Here is a 22,569-nt window from a genome sequence, read left to right as displayed (position 1 = left end):
GATTGAAATTTGAAACCATATTTAGACATACGGAAGACAATCAGGCCACATCAAATTAACTTTAGTAGAGGTTGTATGGTGGCATACAGGGGCAGCTTTTTTTAGGTACATTTCCAATGACAGTTGGCCAACTTTATAATCCTGGGACGTCATCAAGCCCTCTGTTCCCAGCTGAGTGCATCACTTTTTAGTGTCCCCATTGCAGTTGTGTTTTGAATGTCTTACAGCTTTTTTTATTTGCAGCGTATTTGTTTATGTTTTTAGTAAAACTTCAAGTTGGTGAATGTTTTCTAAATGCTGTTTGTGTGTTTTGAAGTTGGTCGAGATGTTTCTTCATTTGCATGTCTTCTGGCATATTTGTACTTTTGTTAAATATTTTGGGCCGTTGTAGGGTGTTCGCACCTGTCGGCCATCGTAGATTTAAGTTTAAAGATGAAATTATCATTTCAAAATAAGGACTGAGAGTTTAGGTTATGGATTACATTCTGCCTTTAAACTCAGAATTCTGAAAAAAGTCAAAAAATATATATATATCTGACTTTATCCTTCCGTAAACAAGTACTTTCCCAGAATCCTTAAATAATGTAGAGTGGAATACACTTCAGTATATTTCATTGCTATGTGTACGTTCACTGTGTGGACCATATGTCATATACAGGTCTAAAATGAGTGATGTTCGAGGATACCTCCACACAGCTTTCCCCTGTAAATCCACACAGACCCAAACAGAGCGTCTGAATGGGAAACATCTGCTGCCTCTGTCCAGACTGACGTTATCTCACTGTCTCTGCAGGATATTCCTGCACGCACACACTCAAATTCACACATAGATAAACACAAATATCTCCTGGGCTGAGGTTGCACAGATGCAATTGACAAGTTTATGTCAGTAGCACGGTAGCTTAAGAAACACTTATCAACATCTCCATGCTAACATGTATGGAGCCCTAAACACAGCTGCAGGAGGGGGAATCTGCAGTGAGCATGTCAAAATAACCTCTCCATTTCTGAATGAAAATCACAAACTCGCTGTAAGCAAAGTCACGCTTATTGTCGACAGATGTTCTCTCTGAACAGAGATGCGGTTTATACTTGTTGGCTGGGAATAACAAACTCTGTAGCCTAAGCATGTTAACAAAACGCAAATCAAGCAACGACCACATCCAAGCCTCCATTCACAAAGCTAGCCGCGGATCAGATGCTGCTGCTCCTCCTGTTCTAGGAACCCGGTTTATGTGAGCCGAACAGCTCTGATCCTGCTGCTGTTGTGTGGGATTAAAACTATTTCAGTGGTGAGACCCAGCGTGCTAATAATACAGATCACAGGAATTATGGTACCACAGAGTGATCAATAGTCCTTTAAAACTAGAATATTTAAGACAAAGTGAGTCTGTAAATCCAACCCTGTGTTTCAGCTGTTCATTGAATGCATCATGATGTTAGGATCAAATGTTAATGATCATCTCAAAGTCTGCATGCAGAGTTTTTTTTGTGTCTCTCCAAATATGTAATTGGTTCAAAACTATTTCTTTACATACAGTATAAATTAAACAAGTCTTAAGTCTTTTTAAAGAGGCAAACGTCTTAAATAAACAAATATTAAACTAAAATTGAAAAGAAGAAATAATACAGAAATTAAAGGGGATAATTAAAAAAATAGTCAGATTAAAACTGATAGCAAAACAGTGATATATAAATAATGAAAGTTTCCCAATTTGAGATCATTCATCTAATCAAAGACAAAGATATTGACAAAACTCTTTACTTATATCTAATGATACTTTAAAACTGATGACTATTACATTTCTTTACTGTATTAAAGGACTTTACTTTTAGTTTTTTTGTCTGAAACAACGAAAAAAAGTCGAGCAGCTCTGTTGTGACATTCTTTTTTTCTGCACTGAATAAACACTTAGTCTTCAACAAGTGTGTGCCTCTCCCTGTGTTTCATTCCATGCCAGGACTAAAAACGGGACAGAGTGTTCAAAACACATTTCTATCTCTTTGATTATTGATATTACAACCACCTGCGTGATTCCAGACTCCAGACATTTCTTCTGTCGCAGCACAGTTTTTCTCTGAGGGGTCTGGTTGGCATTAGCTGACAAACAGCACAGAGAGAGCCACAACATAAACATCAGAAAACACGTGGTAAAAACAGTCAGGGCGGTGAAAGTCAAATATGCTTCTTACTGCAAACAGTACAATCACAGTTTTACTGCATTCCTAATTGGAAAGCAGGGGGTAAGGGGAAGTCTGAAAAAAATTACCATATTAAAAACAATTGCAAAAATAATATATAATACATATTTTTTTCCACGTTCACAATTTAGAACCTCCACACATTGTTAATCAATGATGAAAATAATGAATCTTACATAATTATAACAGGCCTGACCTACACACACACAGTGAATCGGGGTATAAAGAGGAGGTTCTGTAGAACAGTGAAAATTGACAGGAGAGCTATAGAGAATGAGAGGGGAGGAGAGGAGAGTGAGGTGATAAGAAGAAATGAACGCATCTCCCATCCACCCTCAGGACTGTGAGGAGGTCAGGGTGGACATAAAGCTGTCCCCCTGATTCATGGCTCAGTGTGAGGATGAAACACGCTGTAAACACACATTCATCACATGGAAGGTGCAGAAACACTGTTTGTGGCCTGAAGCAGAAAACTACAAAGCTGTTTGCTTTTCACGGATCACTTAGTGTGGAAGTATTCTGATGCATGGGTTTAGAGAAGGGGGGATTTTTTTCAGGCATGCTAGATGCCTATTTACACGGGACAGAGGATTGGATGTTTACTCAATTACTGTAAGTATAGTTTTGAGCTACTTAGCATCTTTATTTAGACTTATCTAAATAACTACCTATCGACTCTGTAGCACACAACATACCCAAAATGTGGTCAACAAGTTTTTCTGTATTTGTTAACGATAAAATCAAAACATATACTACTCTATTACAGTATACTTTAAAAAGAGCCAATGTGCATACTGTAATGAGTATTTTTACTTTTGATACTTTGAGTACATTTTGTATGATAAAAATAAAGGGCTTTTTGAACATTAAAGCATGGAAAAAATGTCCCAGTAGAGGCACAAAATACAAATATGAAACCTGACAATGAGCATGATAGGCCCCCTTTAAGTAACATTTTGAAGTTTTACTCATAATGGAGTATTTTAAGAACATAGTATTTCTATTTGAGTACAGTACTACTTTTTCCACCCCTACAGAGGCAACATGTGGAGTCATGCTTGTGTTAAAATGTCTTGAGCTTCAAATTGGTCCATGTTCTCCACCAGGTTCTCCTATTGTTATGTGTTCTGCTGCTTGGAGCTGAGCAGGCACCGTAAACAAGGTTCATCACGGTTTGTTTTCCCTTAAAACAGCTGTTGAAATGGAGGTTAATATGCCCAGTAAGGGACAGTACATTTTGTAGGCCGTAAATTCATAAACTGAAAGATGTCTGAGGAATACTACATTCAGGTGAGGACGCTGTCACCCATTGGTTTGTAGTTCTGTAGCCTAAAGTTTGACATTTTGACCGTCGCCATCTTGGCATTTGAAACCAGAGGGGACTCGAGAGGGTGGAGCTAAGCACAACCACATTGAAGAAGCTATTCATGTTTATTGTTGGAGTTAATTTTGTTAACAATAATCTTGTAGTATTATTTTGAACACTTGTTGGTGGTGATAAAGAGCACAGGGGTGTATAAATGGTGGTACTGGTGACAGGAAAGGCAGGGCACAGGAAGAGTGAGAGCACATTATTCTGTCCAGACGCGGCAGAAGCTAACGGCTACAACCAAACAACTCACTGGCAGAAACTTGGAATTATTCAACTGATTTAATAGACATTAAACTGAACTGCATCAAATAAGAGGAAAATCTTCTGTTTGTGCCTGCGTAAAGAGGAAATTGGGACATGTTAATTGCCATTAAACAAATGATTAGCAAGACATGATTGACCAAAATGTTACTTTTAAATTTCATGAACTAAAAACCAACTATAAAAGGGTTAAAGTTCTAAAAAGTAAATAAGGAGAGCACCAAAAGTCAAATTGTCGGTCACAACCTAACCTGCTTAAGGTCTATTTTCTCTCAAAGGCACAGCCATTTACATAAAGAACATCATTCCCAACGAAGAAGTGTTGAAACTTGTGATTAACAACATTCATTTGCTTACTTGGGTAATAAATTAGTTACTGTCTCATAGACTTCTAAACAATCAGACCTTTCTTTTTCCATCCTGTTGGCCATGACAAAGAATGCAGGTTTGAGGAACCGTCAGATTAACTTCACTCTTCAGGTTGCTGCTTGTTATTGACAGGAATCAAAGTGAAATCAAATAAAAGTAGTAGTTTGCTGCTACACAGCTAGCCAATGGTTTAACAGGCCTCATTAATTATTTTTATTATTCTGCCAACAGCTCAGTTATTATTCGGGTTCCCACCAGCTGGACAGTATGTGTACACACACACACACACACACACACACACACACACACACACACACACACCTCAAAGGAATTTGAAGCTGGCATCCTGACCTGCCTCGACTCACTCTGTGGACCAACTCCAGCTCTCTGACTGATGACTGTGATTATCTGCTCAGCTCCCTCACTGTGTTTGTGTGTGTTGTTGCTTTGTGTTTGAGGTTTGGCTGATGTTCAGGAGCTCACACTGTCCATCTGCCACACTATGCTGTCCTCACACTCCTGTATATATATAAAGTTGCTGGGATTGAATCAGAGACTGCAGTTACCACCTGCTGGTCACAAAAAGACAGGATTATAAATCCTCACTGGGAGCCAGTAGTTTGACAGTAGAAATAAACACATTCTTTTGACTAAACATTGCCAAACATAAGCATTTTTACTCTCGTAAAGTAAATAACATTCATGTACTGATAATAGAACTTTTTTGGGCCAGTTACTGTTCTTGTGTAGTTTTCATAAAGAAATCCTTTCCTTAAAAAGCCCTATGTTTTTGTGCATGTAAATGGTTTGCAAAGGCTAAAATCCCAAAGTTCCCTCCAGATGGAGTTCCTCTTCCACCCCCCCCCCTGCCTAAAATGACTCCATTGGACATTAGTTTATTTCAGTAACATAATGACATCACTACGTAACATTCACGCTTCTATTGGCTAGCGCTCGCGAACATTGTACGTGATAGGGGCTACTGGGGCGTGACAGCCAGGTTACCAACCAGGGCAGACTGGGCTCTGGTTTCAGACAGAGGGTGATGTCACAGTAGAGACACAAAAAACAATTATGAACTTGAAAATGAACACAATAGGAACCCTGCAAACAATTTAAACTAAAGGGCGGGGGACAAAATTAATATTGTTGGTGTAAAACAATCATGTATTTTCTTGAATTAGGATAAAGTTAAACGAGTGAAACTATCAAAAGCCTTTCTACCAGTCAGGATGCAGTTAGTCTTTCTGTGAATGTCCCCTATTGCAGTGGAGACATTTTAGGAAAATGATAGAAGGTGTAATTTGGTGGTGTCCTCCCTTTTAGCCCCACAGTGAAAACAAACCATCAAATTGTTACCATCTGACTCCCATTTGGATCTTGCCAAATAAACACAAGTAAAACTGCCATCAATTTCACCTAAAAGGAGTTTCTAGTGGCCTTTCATGAGGTAGACGCAGCTGGAATACCAAGAAAGGGTACACTTGTCTTCTTTGAACAGGGTCAGGGTCAATTACGTTTCATTTAAGAGAAAGACAAAACAAACTAAACGTTCCCTTTTAAAACTTTAAACCCCTACTTTTTTTTAGATTGGTGAGTTAGAAGATTGACAAATTACAGAAGACATGAGAGAAAATATTTTTCAGGTGTAAATTAGATGGAAATATCACACTCCGTTTCTAAACTGATAGTCAGTTTGCTTTTAAAAAAAAAGAATCAACGTTGAGGCCTGTGAAACCAAACAGAGTAACAAATTACAGAGCTGTTCTCACAGACCCCCATCAAAATTAAAACAATGAAAAAGTGCATTTTGTTCAGAAATCATTTGTTAGCCTACACAGAAAGCTCTAAAGAAGGGGCACTGGTATTTGTTCCAACTAAACACAGGGATGTTGTTTTTTGGGACGTGTACGTTCATCTCGATTACACCACACTGCTGCCATCTACTGGCAGGAACATCAACAGCACCTTTAATACACAGTATATAGCTTTATTGTTTATATTAAATCAGAAAGATAAGCATACGTTTCAAACCAACAACATTTTATATCTCGGGGAAAAACATATTACATTACAAATAAAAAGTAGTAACACTAGTGGACAAAACATTCTTTAAATAACAGAACTGTACATTTAGCTAAAAAAAGGAATACACAAAAAAAACAAAAAACAGTGAGACGTTGAGACAGAAAAGGACAAAGCGCAGTTAGTACCAAACAGAGCTAAAGCTAAAGGGAGGGGAAAACTAGCAGATACAGGTTAATGCTGGAATATGTAAAGTCAAAATACAACATGTTAAGGCAGCAGAAGGCAGGCGTTCAGACAGCAGGGAAGAGAGGGAGGAAAGGAAAACACTATAGACACAATAAACTGCAAAGTGGCTCCATCACTAACCCACAGTCTTAAGAGCTAACAAGAGAGCAGGTAAAAATGTATAATAGCTGAATATATAAACTCTTAGAAATCAACCCCAACACCCCTGAATCTCTTTCATACACTCGGACAGAACCCACAGTCCACTCAGTGCGACGCCGTCTGACTGAGAAGGAAACAAAACACAAACAGTGCCATGCACCATTTGTCCAAAATGATGCACGAGTTTTAAAAATCCTCCTCCAGGACTGCTCTTGTTCTCCGACTGTTGATCCGTTAGATGCCGGCAGACGCTCTTCTTATCGATCGAGAGTCGACACACACTGTGGACACTGGACACATGTAATATTGTGATTTGTGGCAAATTTGATCCCCCACATTGTGAACACTGCATAATGCACGAGGCGCACCTGTTCAACAGGTTGCACTGAACTGAAAAACGTTGCATAGCTAAAGAGGAGCACAGAAATAAATTTAATTTGCTCCAAATTCTCTTCAGAAACATACAAAAAAACTTTTGATTTCATTGAAACAGACAGCAGGGGGCACTCAATGCCCTGAAGGCCGAGTTATTACATAATCAAATGTAAATAGGAGCTCTTTACAAAAACACATCACCATAGGACCATAAGATCAAAGCCAAGGAAACATAATGTATACTTTCTCACATATCGAAACCAAACACCCCTGGCTGATGTTTTGAAATGTGTGTATGTGCAGTGACTTTACATATTTATTAGTCACATAAGGTGTCACTTTTTTTTCAATAATGGCTTCATTCAACTTCTTTGGGTTATCAGGTGAAAACAAACAAACGAAAAGAGGATCCTACTGGTTTTTACAATATCAGGCTACACACTGTGATCCAATTAGTGCAAAAGAGGTTAAGTGCAATGTTACATGATGTCCGATGTCCACATGATGACGCTCTGAATAACAGTTCAGATGGGGGGTGGGGGTAGGGGGGGTTCACTGCAAAGTCTGCAACAACACAGGGACAAGAAGCCGGATGCAAACAGGTATTTTAGGGCATCATGCATCCACAGTAACGCAGCCCTTATTCACGACACCATTTATAGTACAGTGAAAGCGCCATAACGAGTCAGTACAAAATGTAAAATAAAACATATGCAATTAATGTACATAAAAGTATTTCAAAAAAGAGGAATAAAAGTTAAAAAAAAAGATTTGCAGAATCGATTTCGACGCTGTCCCAGTGCTGCCAAAGTTCTGACCGAGGAAACCACAGCCGAGGGGGCAGGGGGGAGGGGGAGTATCCAACCAAATTGCAAGGAAAATATAGCATTTATTCATCGTAGAATTGTATCTCTTTATTAATTAGAAAATCTCTAAGTAATATTTACTTATTAAAATCTCATCTTTTGTAAACAGTTTGCCCTTTTTGTTTCGAGTTTGAAAATACATTCCAATCAGACTGCGATTGATATATATATATATTTATGTATATTCAAATGTATAGATCTATGGCAAACATTTGAAAAATAATCTGATAACATACGCAAAGAAATACATTTATAAACAAGAATCTTTTTAGTCTTCATTTTTACCATGATTGTTCAGGAGCCTGAAGTACTTTTTACTCCAGCTGTGAAAAGCTCACTCCCTCGTCTACAGGAACCGCGAGGAAAGTAAATGCATGTCGGCATTCCTGCTGCTCTTCAACGTGGCGATGGGGTTGCTATGCTGCGTAACCATGGCGATGCGGTTGCCATGGCTTCAGGGGGGCTGTGAGCTGGCGATGAGAGAGCGAGAGAGGCGGGGATTGTTTCACGTGCTTTGTCCAAAGTGCAGAACTGGACCCGTTTCTGCTCCCGGCTCTGATTTGAATCCCAAAAACTGCATCGACGCATCTCATTCAAAATACCGTCCTAGAGATGTGAGGGGGACTTTGCACCAAGCAGGTATAAACAGAGTTCACAAGTCTCCTCCTTAAAAAGTGTGTGTATGCTTCACATTTGATGAATCTCAGCGGCAGTGGATGAATGCACCGTGGCCCTATAGAGACGGTTTGCATGCATATGTCAGATTTGTACACTCTTTACACTGCAAATCCACGCGTGTGTGTTCAGAGTCTGTCGCTGCGGAAAGTATCCTCCACGGAGGGGTCCGGCAGCACCATGTCGGGGTCGCTGAGCATGCTCAGTCCGTCCAGGCTGAGGGGCTCGATGCGCAGCTCGTCCTCCAGCGGGAAGCAGCCCTCCGAGTCGAAGCACTCGGGCACCGTGGAGAGCGCGCTGCTGATGTCCTTCGACAGGCTGGAGTCGTCTAAGAGAGAGAAGCAGACGACGGTGGGTGAATGGTTCCCTGCACTCAGGAAAACACTTCCTCTCGCCATGGCTCACACTGTCACACTACCCTCATCATTAGACATGACAGCTCTCTTAAAAATAAATACAGCTAGCACCCTTCTCCCTTTCAGACTGTTGCATTTTTAATAGAGTATCACTGTCTATTCCGCCAAGGTTAGACCCAAACATCAGCACTCACAGCCCTAATGAGGTATGAAGGTTCGTTTTCCTCCCATTACAAATGTCAACCTCTATTTAAGTATTATATAAGGACACACACCTGAGTCGGTGCTTCCGTATACACCAGACTTTGACTAGAAATATCTGAAGCCTGTCGTTTACTGATTTTCCTGTTGTGCTGATCCTGGATGGAGTGTTTATTGACAGCCGTTGCATAAACTTCAAACACAACCGAGCACGCCTAGGTGCGCTTTGACAGGAATAGCACTACAAACAGCGCTCTGTGCTTATGCAGGCTTGGATTTCTCAATGATAATGATGATGGTATGATGATGTCATTTTTTCTAAAGCCTTCTTTATCAATTGTTTTTGAGCTGAATAATAAACACAGATACTATTTACCCAGAATTTTTCCCATTGCCGGTCACATTGACCAGCATGATTTATTTTTCGGAAACAATGTTTTGAGTTTTGAAGGGGACCCAAATAAAACTGTGGAGAACAGTACAAGACACAATCTTATAAAACAATGTATATATCACAGGTTTTAACTAGATGCAATCAACCGAACAATGATACATCTCTAAATAGAGCAATCAGTTTCAAGAGAAAGAATATGTGAAATCATGCCAAATAACTAATATATATAATTAACTCAACCAGTTAGAAAACTGTTACATTTATAAAACGCTGCTCTGCAAACGCTCCTCTTTGATTTGAAGAAACAAACGCCAATACAAGTCTCATCTGTCTGGAGTCCATTGCACACGGTCTACAGCTACCCGTTTTTAAATGTTTAACCAGAGACCATCTTCGCTGTTCCTCATCATAATCATCAGCTGAATATTCAAATGTCCTTGCGTGTTGTTTTGTTTCACTAAACGGATCACTACTAGCAATCATCAACATCTGTTTTCATAAACAAGAAATAATAATCTGTACTTACCTCTACCTGCCTGCATCGAACGGCAAACCCAATTTTAAAGCAATAACATTGGATTTCTGCCCAGAGCAATCATCTATTCCCTCCTTCACAGAATATACTCAGTTGTTTTCTGTTATAAATAATAAATGTTAAAAAAATCCTCTTTCCTTCCCAGGATGAACCTTTGGTGGCCTATGAGGGACACACAAACAACGACCCTCCCCCCTTAGGTCTTACCAGTGAGGATGATGTTGGGCAGGCCTCCGCTGCAGTTGGAGTACAGCATGTTGGCCCTCATGTGCATGGGGTCCTGCAGGTTGCCGTGGCTGCCCCCCAGCCCTGAGAGGGCTGCCTGGGAGTAGTAGAGCAGGGAGGAGGAGGGGTCAAAGCAAGAGCCCCCCGCCGTGGAGCTCATCGCGTTCTCCAACAGAGAGAACTGGTCGAACTATACGGCAGATGGCGTAGAGAGAAAATGGCAAGAGAAAGCACAGAGAATCAGAGAGCTGAGCTCACATGGCAGGCACTGTGTTTCCAAATCCGCAGTGCAGACAACATATGAACATTAAATCTGAGTGACACATTCAGATCTTAATTACACTTAATTATTAGATACTGTGTGGGCTAAATATCATGAAATCCATTCCCATTTAGAAACATCCTGCTGACAAACTTACCTTGAAGCAAAACGTCACTGGTGTTGTAACGGAGTCTTTTATTCTGAAAAACGTCTATGTTTAAAGAAATGATGTTATTTATGTCTGTATTTAGAGTAGTTTTTGCGCTAAAAACGCCCTTTTATGCCCTTTTTCAGGTTAATGTTTGTATTTTGTGCCTCTACTGTGACATGTCTCCATGCTTTAATGTTTAAAAAGGTCTTTATTTTTCTCATACTGCCTGTTCTGCAGCACCTCTTTTCACCCTCTGTCTGAAACCAGAGCCCAGTCTGCTCTGATTGGTTAGCTGTCCGGCTCTATTGTGATTTGTCAACTGTTTACATATGTCAGGCCTGTTAACCTATCACATACAATTTGTTTGAACGCTAGCCAAAAGAAGCGTTAATGTTACATAGTGATGTCACTAAGTAAACAAAGAAGTCCAATGGAGGCATCCGGCAGGGGGGAGTGTGTGGGAGAGAAACTCCCTCTGGAGGGAACTTTAGACTTTGCAGACCATTAACATGCAAATATAACAAACTACAGGAGGGACAAACCCGACCAAAAGCCTAATAAGGTCTCTTTTAGTCAAGATTCTTGATCCCCTTGTCAGGGTTCAATCAACAGCAGCGTTTTCCCTATAGATATAAATGTTAAAATATTTTGACATTAGAAATGTCACATGTTTTAACAAGAGATGAATTGATCAAAACTACAGTGGAGGAAATAAGTATTTGATCCCCTGCCAATTTAGTTAGTTAACCACTTACAAAGAACTGAACAGTCTGTAATTTTTATGGTAGGTTTATTTTAACAGTGAGAGACAGAATATCAAAAACAATATCCAGAAATGTACATAAAAAAAAAAGGTATAAATTGATTTGCATTTCATTGGGGGAAATAAGTATTAATCCCCTTGCAACCAACAAGAATTCTGGCTCCCACGGACCGGTTAAATAAGTCCTCTCGCTTTAAGAAAGTACTCCTGATATCAACTCCTTACCCAGATAAAAGACACCTGTCCACTGTCAATAAATCAGATTACAACCTCTCCAACCGACGGCAAGACCAAAGACAGGTCTTGTGATCATGGTGGAACTAATGTCTAAGGACATCAGGGACAAGACTGTATATCTGCACAAGGCTGGAATAGAAGACAAGACCACCAGTAAGCAGCTTGATGAGAGAGAGACAACTGGTTTGATTATTAGAAAATGGAAGAAGCACAAAACGACCATCAATCGCCCTCGGTCTGGGGCTCCACCATCTAAGATCTTGCCTCTTGGGGCATCAATGATCATGAGAAAGGTGAGGATCAGCCAAGAATCAGCGTGTTAATGATCTGAAGCAGCTGGGACCACAGTCCCCAAAAGAACTATTGGTAACACACTGCGCCGTAATGGATCAAAATCCTGCGGCGCCCGCAAGGGTCCCCTGCTCAAGAAGGTACATGTACAGGCTGTCTGAAGTCTGCCAGTGAACCTCTGAATAATTCAGAGAAGGCTTATGAGAAGGTGATGTGGTCAGATGAGGCCAGAATCAAGATCTTAGGCATCAACTTGGCATGTCTATCTTATTTGCACAATGTATGTTGAGTTGTTGGAGGAGCACGCGACATAAGATTTTCATTGCCAACATATACGCTGTATCTGCTGTGCATATGACAAATAAAACCTTGAAACCTTGAAAAATGTCGTGTTTGAAGGAAGAGAAGTGCTGCCTATTACCCCAAGAACACCATCCCCAGCGTCAAGCATGGAGGTGGAAACATTATGCTTTGGGAGGGGTTTCTCTGCTAAGGGCACAGGGCGATTCACCGCATCGAGGGGAGGATGGAGGGGGCCATGTATCGTAGAATATTGGCTGATAACCTCCTTCCCTCAGCCAGGACACTGAAAATGGGACATGGATAGGTCTTTCAGCACGACAATGACCCAAGACATACGGCCAAGGCAACTTAGGAGTGGCTACAGCAGAAGCCCATTAAGGTGATGGAGGGGCCTAGCCAGTCTCCGGACCTCCATCCCATAGAAAATCTGTTGAGGGAGCTGAAGCTTCCAGTTGCCAAGCATCAGCCTCCAACATTTTGAGAGGATCTGCAGAGAGAAGAGGACCAAGATCCCTCCTGAGATGTGAGCAAACCTGCTGACCAACTACAAGAAGCATCTGACCTCTGTGCTGTCCAACATGGCTTTCTCCACAAAGATCTAAGGCATGTTTTGCAAGGGGATCCAATACTTATTTCCCCCAATTAAATGCAAATTAATTTATATCTTTTTTTAATGTGCATTTTTTTATTTCTTTTTTGATATTCTGTCTTTCACTGTGAAAATTAACTTACCATAAAAAAATACAGACTGTTCAGTTCTTTGTAAGTGGGTAAACTAACTAAATTGGCAGGGGATCAAATACTTATTTCCTCCACTGTACCCGTTGAAACTAGCCAGCTGACAGGCCTCAAAACACGGTTCACTATTCAGATCAAAATCAGATCGTAGGGTGCTGATTTAAGGATGTACTTGTGTGCTCTGTGCTAATAGAGGCGAGGTGTGTGTGTGTGTGTGTGTGTGTGTGTGTGTGTGTGTGTTACCTGATAGGGGTTGTTCTTGGTCTGGCGATTGAACTGCTGCTCCATGAAGGGGTCGTTGAAGAGTGCTGACATGTTGTTGAGCTGCCAGAAAAGATGAGTCAAACGTAAGTCATAAACACAAAATGCAAAGAAAAACTCAAATAGTGGTGTGCAAGATATGATTTTCTCTTTATCTGGGTGTGCGCACGCATAGACAGCAAGCTCACACACACCCTGACAAACATGCTCTTCCAAGCACTTACTTGGCTCGTGTTGAAGTCCAGTGGGATGTTCTGAAGAGAGGAAAGAGGCTGCTGCTGATGCTGTTGTTGCTGATGCTGTTGTTGTTGGTGTTGTTGTTGTTGTTGTTGGTGTTGTTGGTGTTGCTGCTGCTGATGCTGTTGTTGTTGCTGCTGCTGTTGTTGTTGTTGTTGTTGTTGTTGCTGCTGTTGTTGTTGTTGTTGTTGTTGCTGCTGCTGCTGCTGCTGCTGGTGGCATTGTCGGCCCTGGTCCACTGCATGCTGGGATTGCTGGTAAAGTGGATAGGGTGGGGGTGGCTCCCTTGGCATGTTGCTGGTATCCAGAGGAACTCCCTACACAGGACAGATCATTCCAGCAGGAGTCAGTGCAGCCTTAAGCTGAAGTTTACTTATTCTGAGTGTAGTGTCATTACTCAACAGCACAGTACCCATCACATTTTTTTTTTGGACTATATTTTATATAAAAGAGCTAGCTACATTGAAACCTAGTTTTAGTATTTATGACCGTAGGCCAAGAGGACAGTCAGGCCCCCATAAATCAACATAGTTTCAACACAAAATCCCCCCTGAATTTGTCTCCGTCTGTACAAGCAGCATTCAAAACCTGTTAATGTTTCTCGTGCTACTCAGTTTTATAGCTACGCAAATCTATATTTAATGCCTGTGCCTTACAATATAGACATTCCCTCTTGTTATCAAGGTGATGTGAAGGTGTGTGTACCTGTGTAATGGGGGACAGCGAAGGGGACATGGTGGGAGACAGCTGCTTGGCAAGACCCCTGCGCTGCTCGGTCCCTGGAGACAGTGTCAGAGGGCTGATTGGTGCTGTCCGTCGCCGGGGGGAGTTGCTGGACATGCGCAAGGACGAATTGATGGAGGGATTGCTCAGCGACGACTGCAGCTGGCAGTTGTTGAGGGACGCCTGGATCGAGGGATTGCTCAGAGAGGAGGAGAGACCTACAGGGACAGGAAAGGCGAGGGCACATCCATCAGACAGATAAAAAAAAAGTATGGTGATGTGTCTAAATTCGGGTACCTCCCTTAATGCACTTCATGTCTTGCACTCAGAACACTTCTTGCACAGAACTTTGACTGCTTATGTGGCTGCTCTTAGCTAGCTAGCTATCTAGCAACATTATCGTTCCTCGTAGCTAATCATTTAACTCCTCGATTAACCTGATAGAATTAATGCTGTCCACCAGTGTAGTGTTGCTTAAAAATGTATAACTTTTATTTGTTAAGTCCTGGATTTACAGGAGCAATCGTAATCCCGGCCGGTTGCTTTAATTCCATTATGCACGCCTAATGGCGATTGTTAAGGTTGTCAGAAATGAGTCCAACAATGTGTTACCATTTTAACACTTCATGTTCCCTGGCCTTTTTCTTTTTGGTTAGATGCATGAAATAGGGTCTGCCGTTAAGACGAGCTTAAAATATTTGTCCGTTTGTGTTCTACGACAATAATTATGTCAGTAAATGCCCACTTGTGAATCTCAAAAGCTGTAACATAAAAAAGGGGATGTGACAAAATGAGACAAACATTAGCCACCTTTAGCTTAGCGATGGTGAAGCGCAGCCATGCGATGTGATGCTTCCATAGCCTAAGGTTAGCTTTTTGCTGCTGGCGATTGCATTTACGCTTCAAATATCATAATAATGGGGTTAATACGAGTCAAAATGTGTCATAAATATGTGTTATTTTTCTGTAATATACTGAAATGGAAAAATCTCATTATTTATGTTGAGGGACTCCTTGTAACGCTAACTTTGGGGTACGGTCGACCTGTAAAAATACGTCATCACTGCACCACTCTATTCCAAACTCGTCTTTGGACCGTTTTAGGTGCACCTCTTATTGCATTTAGCCATATTTCGCATTGGTAATATCGTTTGCACTCAAAGCGACAGATGCAAGTACAGATGAACGTATATTGAGACACAGCATCAGAGAATAAATGCACATGAGGATGAATCTAATGAGGCAGCTGTGAACCCAGAGCAGATATGATCCCTCGGAAACCGGGAAGAACATGTAGAAGTTATGATGTGGCATGAACTCTATTTTCCAGAATGCTCTCCAGCCCCACCCAAAACACTGCACTTTATTGTGTGTCTGGGGAGGGAGAGAAAAGGTGGAGAGTAGTGGGGAGGAAAATGAGAAGACAGAGGGAATCTGAGGGGAAAGAAAAGAGCTGATTGTAGCAAGCCAAAACAGGGTCAGAGTTCCTCTCGTTCTTTGGTGCTCGGCCAAGCTGAACTGTGTCCGGCATGGGAGTCCAACCACACATCCACTCACAGAACACAGAGAGGAAAGACTGAGAGGGAGCAGCGGTGGGTGTGATCGGATCAGGCAGCAGAGTTCACAGTGAGGAGACAGAGGCATCATTCAATGAGCTGTCTATAATGTCTGGTGGGCTGGCAGAGGAGGAAACCTGGAACCTGCTCAAAGCTCTGCAGCAGTGATTCACAACTTTGAGTGTAAGGCTGAAGCAGACTTTCACAATATCAAACCTACAAAGAAAAGAATCCCAGAGGATTATGACTCCTGAGAGGCCCAGAGTTTGTAGTCTTGACGGTCAGAAGTTGCGTATGTTGTACGACTAATTTCCACTGCATTTTACCAGCTTGATTGCTTTTGATAACAGGGACGTTTCTTGATTTTGTTTTCTGCTGAAGATCCACCCCCTCAATGTGGGTGGTATTTTCAGCTGGTATTCACAGTGATGCCGTGTGAAACTGCCCTGACATCTTCTTTAACACGACAACACGACAACAGAGCAGGTGGCTCTTTTCTACTGAAACAAAACTGATGTATTTCTCTAGACTCAATCCACCTCTAAAGACCAATGCTGATGGATTTCAGTTCCTTGCCGGGACAAGCTTAAACCAAATTCATGTTATGCAAACCAATTGAAGTGGCATTTGTCATTATGACTATTCTGGCAAAGTAAAAAGCAACCGTTGCCCCTGGTGGAATAGCGCTAACAACGGCATCGCAATCTGACAGTAGCTGATAAAACAAATCGGATCTGATCTGGTATGGTTCAGTGTTTGGCTTAATTTGAAGGTGGTTTGACGAATGTGTTAAATAAATAAATGGTGGGTTGCTGCTCATGGTCTACAGCGCAGAGTTTATAATTATAGCATCCTGTGAATGACTTACAAGTTTACAAAGATATGTTCTTCTTGAATTGGATTGGGTTTTATTTCTCTAATAGTATAACACTAAGCAAAGGGGTCATCAGTAGCTGTAGTTCACCATCAGCTGGTGAAGTCCACGTACTATTCCATGCTGATCCATTAAAGAGGCAGGTTCAAATTCTAGTGGCCCTTTGCTGTCTCTCTCCCTTTTTTCTCTAAGCTGTTCTACAAATTAAAGACAAAAAGATAGAAAAACAAAAGGTGGGGGTGGTAGTTGTAATCACTGCTTGTGAGTAATGCAATACAGAGTACCGCGACAAGTCTAGCCCACTTCGAACCTTGAGTGAGAGGACCCCCACAAAAGTACCAGGTAATATTTTCAACTTTTGCCAACTGACAACACAAAAAATATTGTCTCCAAGTCAGTAAAGAACTGTTGTACCGCGCAGTGAAAGACAAGGAATGACAGACAGACTATCATTATAGTTGTGTTGCTAGGCAACCGCCCAAATCTTGCAAGATGACACATTCTTGTAAGTGACAGAAATAAACAACAGTGAACATGTGTCCTATTGATTGACAGTTTGCCAAGGAACAGAGGGGGAAGTAATGGATGCTGGAGAGATGGAGACAAAACACCACAGCAGAGAAGAAGGAAGTTATATGAGCAATGTGACAAACACAAAATAGTGCTTCACCCACCCTGCGAGTTGCCGATGCCGAGGTGCATCATGGCTGCCGGCAGGTTTCCGGTGCTGCTACCCCCGCTGAGGTTGGGGTACCCTCCATTGTCCTCCGGGTCCAGAGGGGTGGAGAGGGGGGAGGCGAAGTGGAGGTTGCTGAGGTCGGGAAGGGAGCCGCCGGTGTTTAACAAACCCTGGTATTGGGATAAACCCGGGTTCTGCTCCGGGGACGGGAATATGCTGTGTATGCAAACAGAAAACTTTTATGACTCATCAGTAAATCACTAAATCCAAGTAAATAAATTGCTCACAATTGAATGCAGGGTCATTACATGTGCTGCAGATGCCATTTCAGATTTACAAGACGTGACTTGGACTCCCATCCACTTGTTTTAGCCTCTTCTTTTTCCCATCCACTCCCCATTTACTCCAATATTTCTCTAATTTCCATTTCTGCTCATATGCCGCATTAGCAGCATATGAGCAGCGACAGTGACTCATTGTTGTCTGTACCCACACAAACTGGCACAACACAAAACAATGAACAAACACTTTAGTCCAAAAAACACACAAACAGTGTCTCTCTCTGTCAGAGAAACAGACAGCAGGAAACAAAGAGGCCCAGTAGCTGTACTGTGTTGCTCTCTGTTTATTATTAACTGTAAATAATGCCTGACCATCTACTGGCAACAACTACTGCTACTACTGCTGCTGCTGGAGAGCTAGCAAGAGACGTCCATCTGCCTGTAACTCACGCCATGACACAGCAGGACGTTTGCACCGGGAAAAACAAAGCCATTGGAATCTGATTGTAATGAGTCTGTTCCTCTAATTTCAAAAGGCTTCGAGGTGTAAAGAGGAACACAGACATCCTGTTTGACGAAGTGGGAATGTGCAGCATTTCATCTCTCTGATTCCATTGTTTCTGGCAAGCGGCTACAGTAATCTACCGCCCATGTGTAACATCACACTGATGATGACGATCTTGATACAGTCGAGTTAAAAGATAAAAGTTTGTTTATGAAAAGGCTAAAAAGCTGCTTCCCATTGACTTACTTTATTCCAGGCACTTCACATGATTTTGGCCTTGATGCCAGAGACTGGACCTGAAACGCATATACATTAGATTAAAAAACAAACATGAACACGCCATTTTAATCTTTGGAATATTATTTATAGGTTAATATTTTATTGTAGATTGCTACTCAGCCTTCTAGCGGAATATTATGTAACGGATAATGAGCAGCGACCATTGAGACGGACTTGGAGTAGAATATGATTAACCTTAAAATGTTAGAATTGCATCCGTTATGGGAAAACAACTCTGTTCCACCGCGTACCAACAGCTGAACTGTGGCAACAACAACTTAGTTTAAAATAAACGGCAGCACTATTTGCTGTTTCCTGTAACTGTGCAAGTCCACAGTTTCTTTTCCATTAACAAGTTTTTAATCGATGCCAGAGCTCATAGCGTGTTCCCTTAAGTGTTTACTTCCTGTCTGTCTTTTTCTGTTGATTGATCTCACGTCCAAAGCTCTGTCTTTTAACCTCCTTCCTTCTCTCCCTTGATCCTCCTTAGCAACAGTCATTATCTTGTTTGCAACGGTGTGCTATCAAGTATTAACAACCTCTGAAATGTCAAATTCAGAATCAAGTATTCATCTAAGCCGGGTAAAAATAAAATACAGTATAGTATGTGAGGGGGTCAGAACACAGAACAGTTATTAAGACATTGACAAAGAAACAATATTGAATGTGTTTAAGTCATGTCTTGGCTGCTACCTGATGTGCTAAATATGGTCGGTATGGGCACCGATTCTCTGTAATAGATCAGGCTATTTAAGTATAATTAGTTACAAAAGTGGAACATTGCAAATTAACAAAAAAATGTCCTTCCTTCAGGATTGGGTTAGCAAACTGTAATATCCAAATCAAGAAGACATTAATACTTAGAAATTAAAATAAGCATTGACCAATGCCAATGTGTTGTCTTATCTCATGTAGAATGTAACACAAGAAGATGGTTTTGGGCCTTTTCTTGTCTAGTTTGACGATTTCCCCATGAGGCTTTGACATGGGGCTGCTGACATTCCTGATGCTTTTAGTCTCCGTCCTGTACCGACTGATTGTCTATTTATGCTCATGCAGAAAGACTGGTCCAACTTGTAGCCTGACATGTGTATGACAAGTCACAGCAGGAATTCACTGTGTTACAATCACCTATCAGTGTGTCCGTTCTTAGAAATGGAATGAAGGAAATATCAATACATTTCACACATGTTGTGATACAACAACACTATCAATATGTGTGTCAGCCTGTGTGTGCATGTTTCCTGAAATCGGATTTAAAGAAAAGGAAATATATCCCCTTTACATAACGCAAGACATTTAATTGTAACCACTGTATAATAATACGTTTAATATAACCAGATTATTGTTCATAGCCAGCCCTAATCTGAAAACCACAGAAAGCACCATCGGATGGAGGAAGTAGCGAGTGGAGTGAGTCTCACCTTCTTAGCCTCCCACAGCTGCTTGGGAAGGGGCTTACTGACCCCTATTAGATTCTCCTCGTTACTCAGCGTGGGGAAGGAGAAGACTGCAGAGAAGGGGAAGAAGAAAATACACTTAAATTAAACGTCTATTCTACAGATCAAGGTGTGTAAGTCATCTCTCCATTACTGAAGGAATGCTCAACTCACTGTTTCCCGAGCTGTCCACCTCCGCCTCATTTACACTGGCTGCATTCCAGCCTCCACGAGACAAACAAACAACAAAAAGGGGAGGGGGCAAGAAGATCGATGGAGAAATAAAGAAAAGGACTTAGAAACAAAAACACATGAACATTAAAGGATATTTCTAAATTAAACATCTGTTTGAATTATCCCGGCATGTCTGGCACAATGATGTGTCGCCTGGGCCCTTTGGAATACACACTGCAATTACTGTGTGGCTTCATAAACACAACAGCTGGACATCTGGCATCATGTTATCAGTCACAGAGACAAGGAGAGGGAGGGGTGCCGGGTGAGGGGTTTAGAGACTGATGAGAAATAAAGAGAGGGCCATTGTTTTTATGGTACCACAAAGAGCCTCTTTTTCCTTCCTTTTTACTGTAGAACGGAGCCAGAAACATTCCTTTTAACTTGTCTGTTCGTGTCTGACTCTTGTGTTTAGCAAGAACACTTCCTCTGGACTCTGTTACTTATTAGAGAAATATTTTTCAGTTTCTCTCGATATACGCAAGACTCCTCATCGCTTATTCTTTTGCATGAACTTTTGAACCGTTGCCCAGCCATTCCTCCTCGGTCTCATTCTGTCTGAGGCACATTCATTTTAAGAGGCAGCTCCCCGGCTAATGGAGCAGATGGGACAATGAGGCGATACAAATAGTCTGGCATCGTTACATCTCCCCCTCAAAGGTGTTTTCTCTGCTAAGCTCGCCCAGGCCCAACTGGAACAGAAACGGGACAACTGGGATGGAGAACGACTGGCTCCTTTTCCAATTTGCAGAAAAGAAAACCCAACAAAAAATGTGTATCTTCTGCTCTGAGTGTTTTCGCCCCGACAGTGTGACTCATAGCTGTAATTCCTAGTTAGATGCTTCTTTAATCAGCCGGGGTTTAACACCACTCGAAACCCGCTGAAACCTTTAGAGGTGTAAACGAGGCCCCGGGTGCACGGCTCTCTGCAGTCATGCGAGTAAGGCGAGCAGGCGGCACTGTTCGTTCCCCAACATGAACCAGTGTGGTGTCAAAGCCTCTTTTGGAGCTGAGGATATACAGCCCGCACAGCTATGTGTAGCATGTGCTGCTGGACTATATACAGCAGGCTATGTAGAAAGATAGAGCTGTTTATACAACAACATCCTCCACAGGCAGCTCAGTTCTCCTGTCGGGAAATATAATCATCTCCCTAACATACACTTTAACTATAATGGCTCTGCACAAGAGGAGAACTGAAACAACAACCCTATTGTTAATCTATTAGTCAAATAATGTATTGGAAACTACGTTGATATTAAAGAAAGTTCATATTTGTATTTGTTGCCTCTACTGTGACATGTTTTCATGCTTTAATGTTAAAAAGGTCTTTATTTTTCTCAAACTGCCTCTGTCTGAAACCAGAGCAAGCGCGCTCTGATTGGTTAGCTGGCCGGCTCTGCTCTGATTGGTCAACTTAAAGATGTCACGCCCCATTAGCCCACATCACGTACAATGTGTTGGAGCGCTAGCAGATAAAAGCATTAGTGTTACAAAGTGATGTCACTATGTCACAAAGGTAAACAAAGGAGTCCAATGGCGGCATTGTGCACAAAAACCTACTGCATATGACACACTACAGGAAAAGGACAACCCCAAAAAGCATAGAAGGGCTCTTAAAGGAGGTAATTTGTCAGGTACAATATCACAGGGTCGGCGTCTTCAATTTGAATATTAAATAAAAGTAGGGCATAAACTCGATACAGTATAGAATTAGTACATGAACGCCAGTTTTTAATCAGGTAGGTTTACACTGTAGCTATTGGAAGTACAAATGAAACCTTTTGGCAGCAATTCCATTTTCAGACCACTAGATGATGTGTAATATTGGCAGGAAGTTAGATAATAATAAGTAGACCTTGTAGAAAGACATAAGAAAAATGAGCAAACTTTATCTGGCTTAACTAATACAAATATTAATAAAGAATGCTACCAAAGATTTCATTTTTAGTTGCAATATTAATGATCTGCTTAATAGTAGATACATTCTTGGAGTTTGTGTATCAATACAATATTCTCCAAAAAAGAAATGCAATATATTTCAAGATGTTTAAAATCTAAATAATATTGTATGATGGAGCCTCTGGTGATACCTCCTGGCTGGATGATGATGGGATTTATGGAGCCATGTGAAAATAATCTGTTGATAACCCAATAATCAAAATAACAGTTTGATCCGTGAACTCAAGAGCATTATGAGACAGGGGTATCACAAACAGAGAGCTATCCTAAACATGAATAACTGATATCAGCTTCTTTCGTAAACAACACACACAGTGGTATAACATTTACAACTGGATCTAAGGTGAGCCATTTAAAGCACAAGAGGCAGCGTGTTGTAATGAGAAATATCCACACTTTGTTTGTATGTGAAACTCATTCTTGGACTAGATCTTAAGGCAATATCCTGTTTAAATGTGTTGGCTAAACACAGGGAAAAGTGCTCTGCTGCAGGAACCCTTCTCTCATCCACTGCACACCTCATCAGCGCTGAGATCAGACAAAGTGCC

At 41.3% G+C, this 22,569-nt stretch overlaps 1 protein-coding gene across 2 annotated transcripts in view; it reads right to left on the bottom strand.

The window, feature by feature from the left end:
• Nucleotides 1-6,173: 6,173 nt before the first annotated feature.
• The window catches only part of crtc3 (CREB regulated transcription coactivator 3), a 41,231-nt gene continuing 24,835 nt past the window's right edge, over nt 6,174-22,569 (bottom strand). For both annotated transcript variants that reach the window (XM_063881525.1, XM_063881526.1), the window contains 9 exons: nt 20,000-20,050; nt 19,811-19,896; nt 18,354-18,403; nt 17,317-17,537; nt 14,195-14,430; nt 13,477-13,806; nt 13,235-13,315; nt 10,229-10,436; nt 6,174-8,863 (listed from right to left, as the gene is read on the bottom strand). In XM_063881525.1, the coding sequence (XP_063737595.1) occupies nt 8,664-8,863; nt 10,229-10,436; nt 13,235-13,315; nt 13,477-13,806; nt 14,195-14,430; nt 17,317-17,537; nt 18,354-18,403; nt 19,811-19,896; nt 20,000-20,050 (1,463 nt within the window). In that variant the 3' untranslated portion in view covers nt 6,174-8,663. The remainder of the gene's footprint in view (nt 8,864-10,228; nt 10,437-13,234; nt 13,316-13,476; nt 13,807-14,194; nt 14,431-17,316; nt 17,538-18,353; nt 18,404-19,810; nt 19,897-19,999; nt 20,051-22,569) is intronic.

This window comes from Eleginops maclovinus, chromosome 4 (genome assembly GCF_036324505.1).
Source record: "Eleginops maclovinus isolate JMC-PN-2008 ecotype Puerto Natales chromosome 4, JC_Emac_rtc_rv5, whole genome shotgun sequence".
NCBI lineage: Eukaryota > Metazoa > Chordata > Actinopteri > Perciformes > Eleginopidae > Eleginops > Eleginops maclovinus.
The sequence above is the reverse complement of the archived record's forward strand: the minus strand, read 5'-3'. Positions and strand labels throughout refer to the sequence as shown.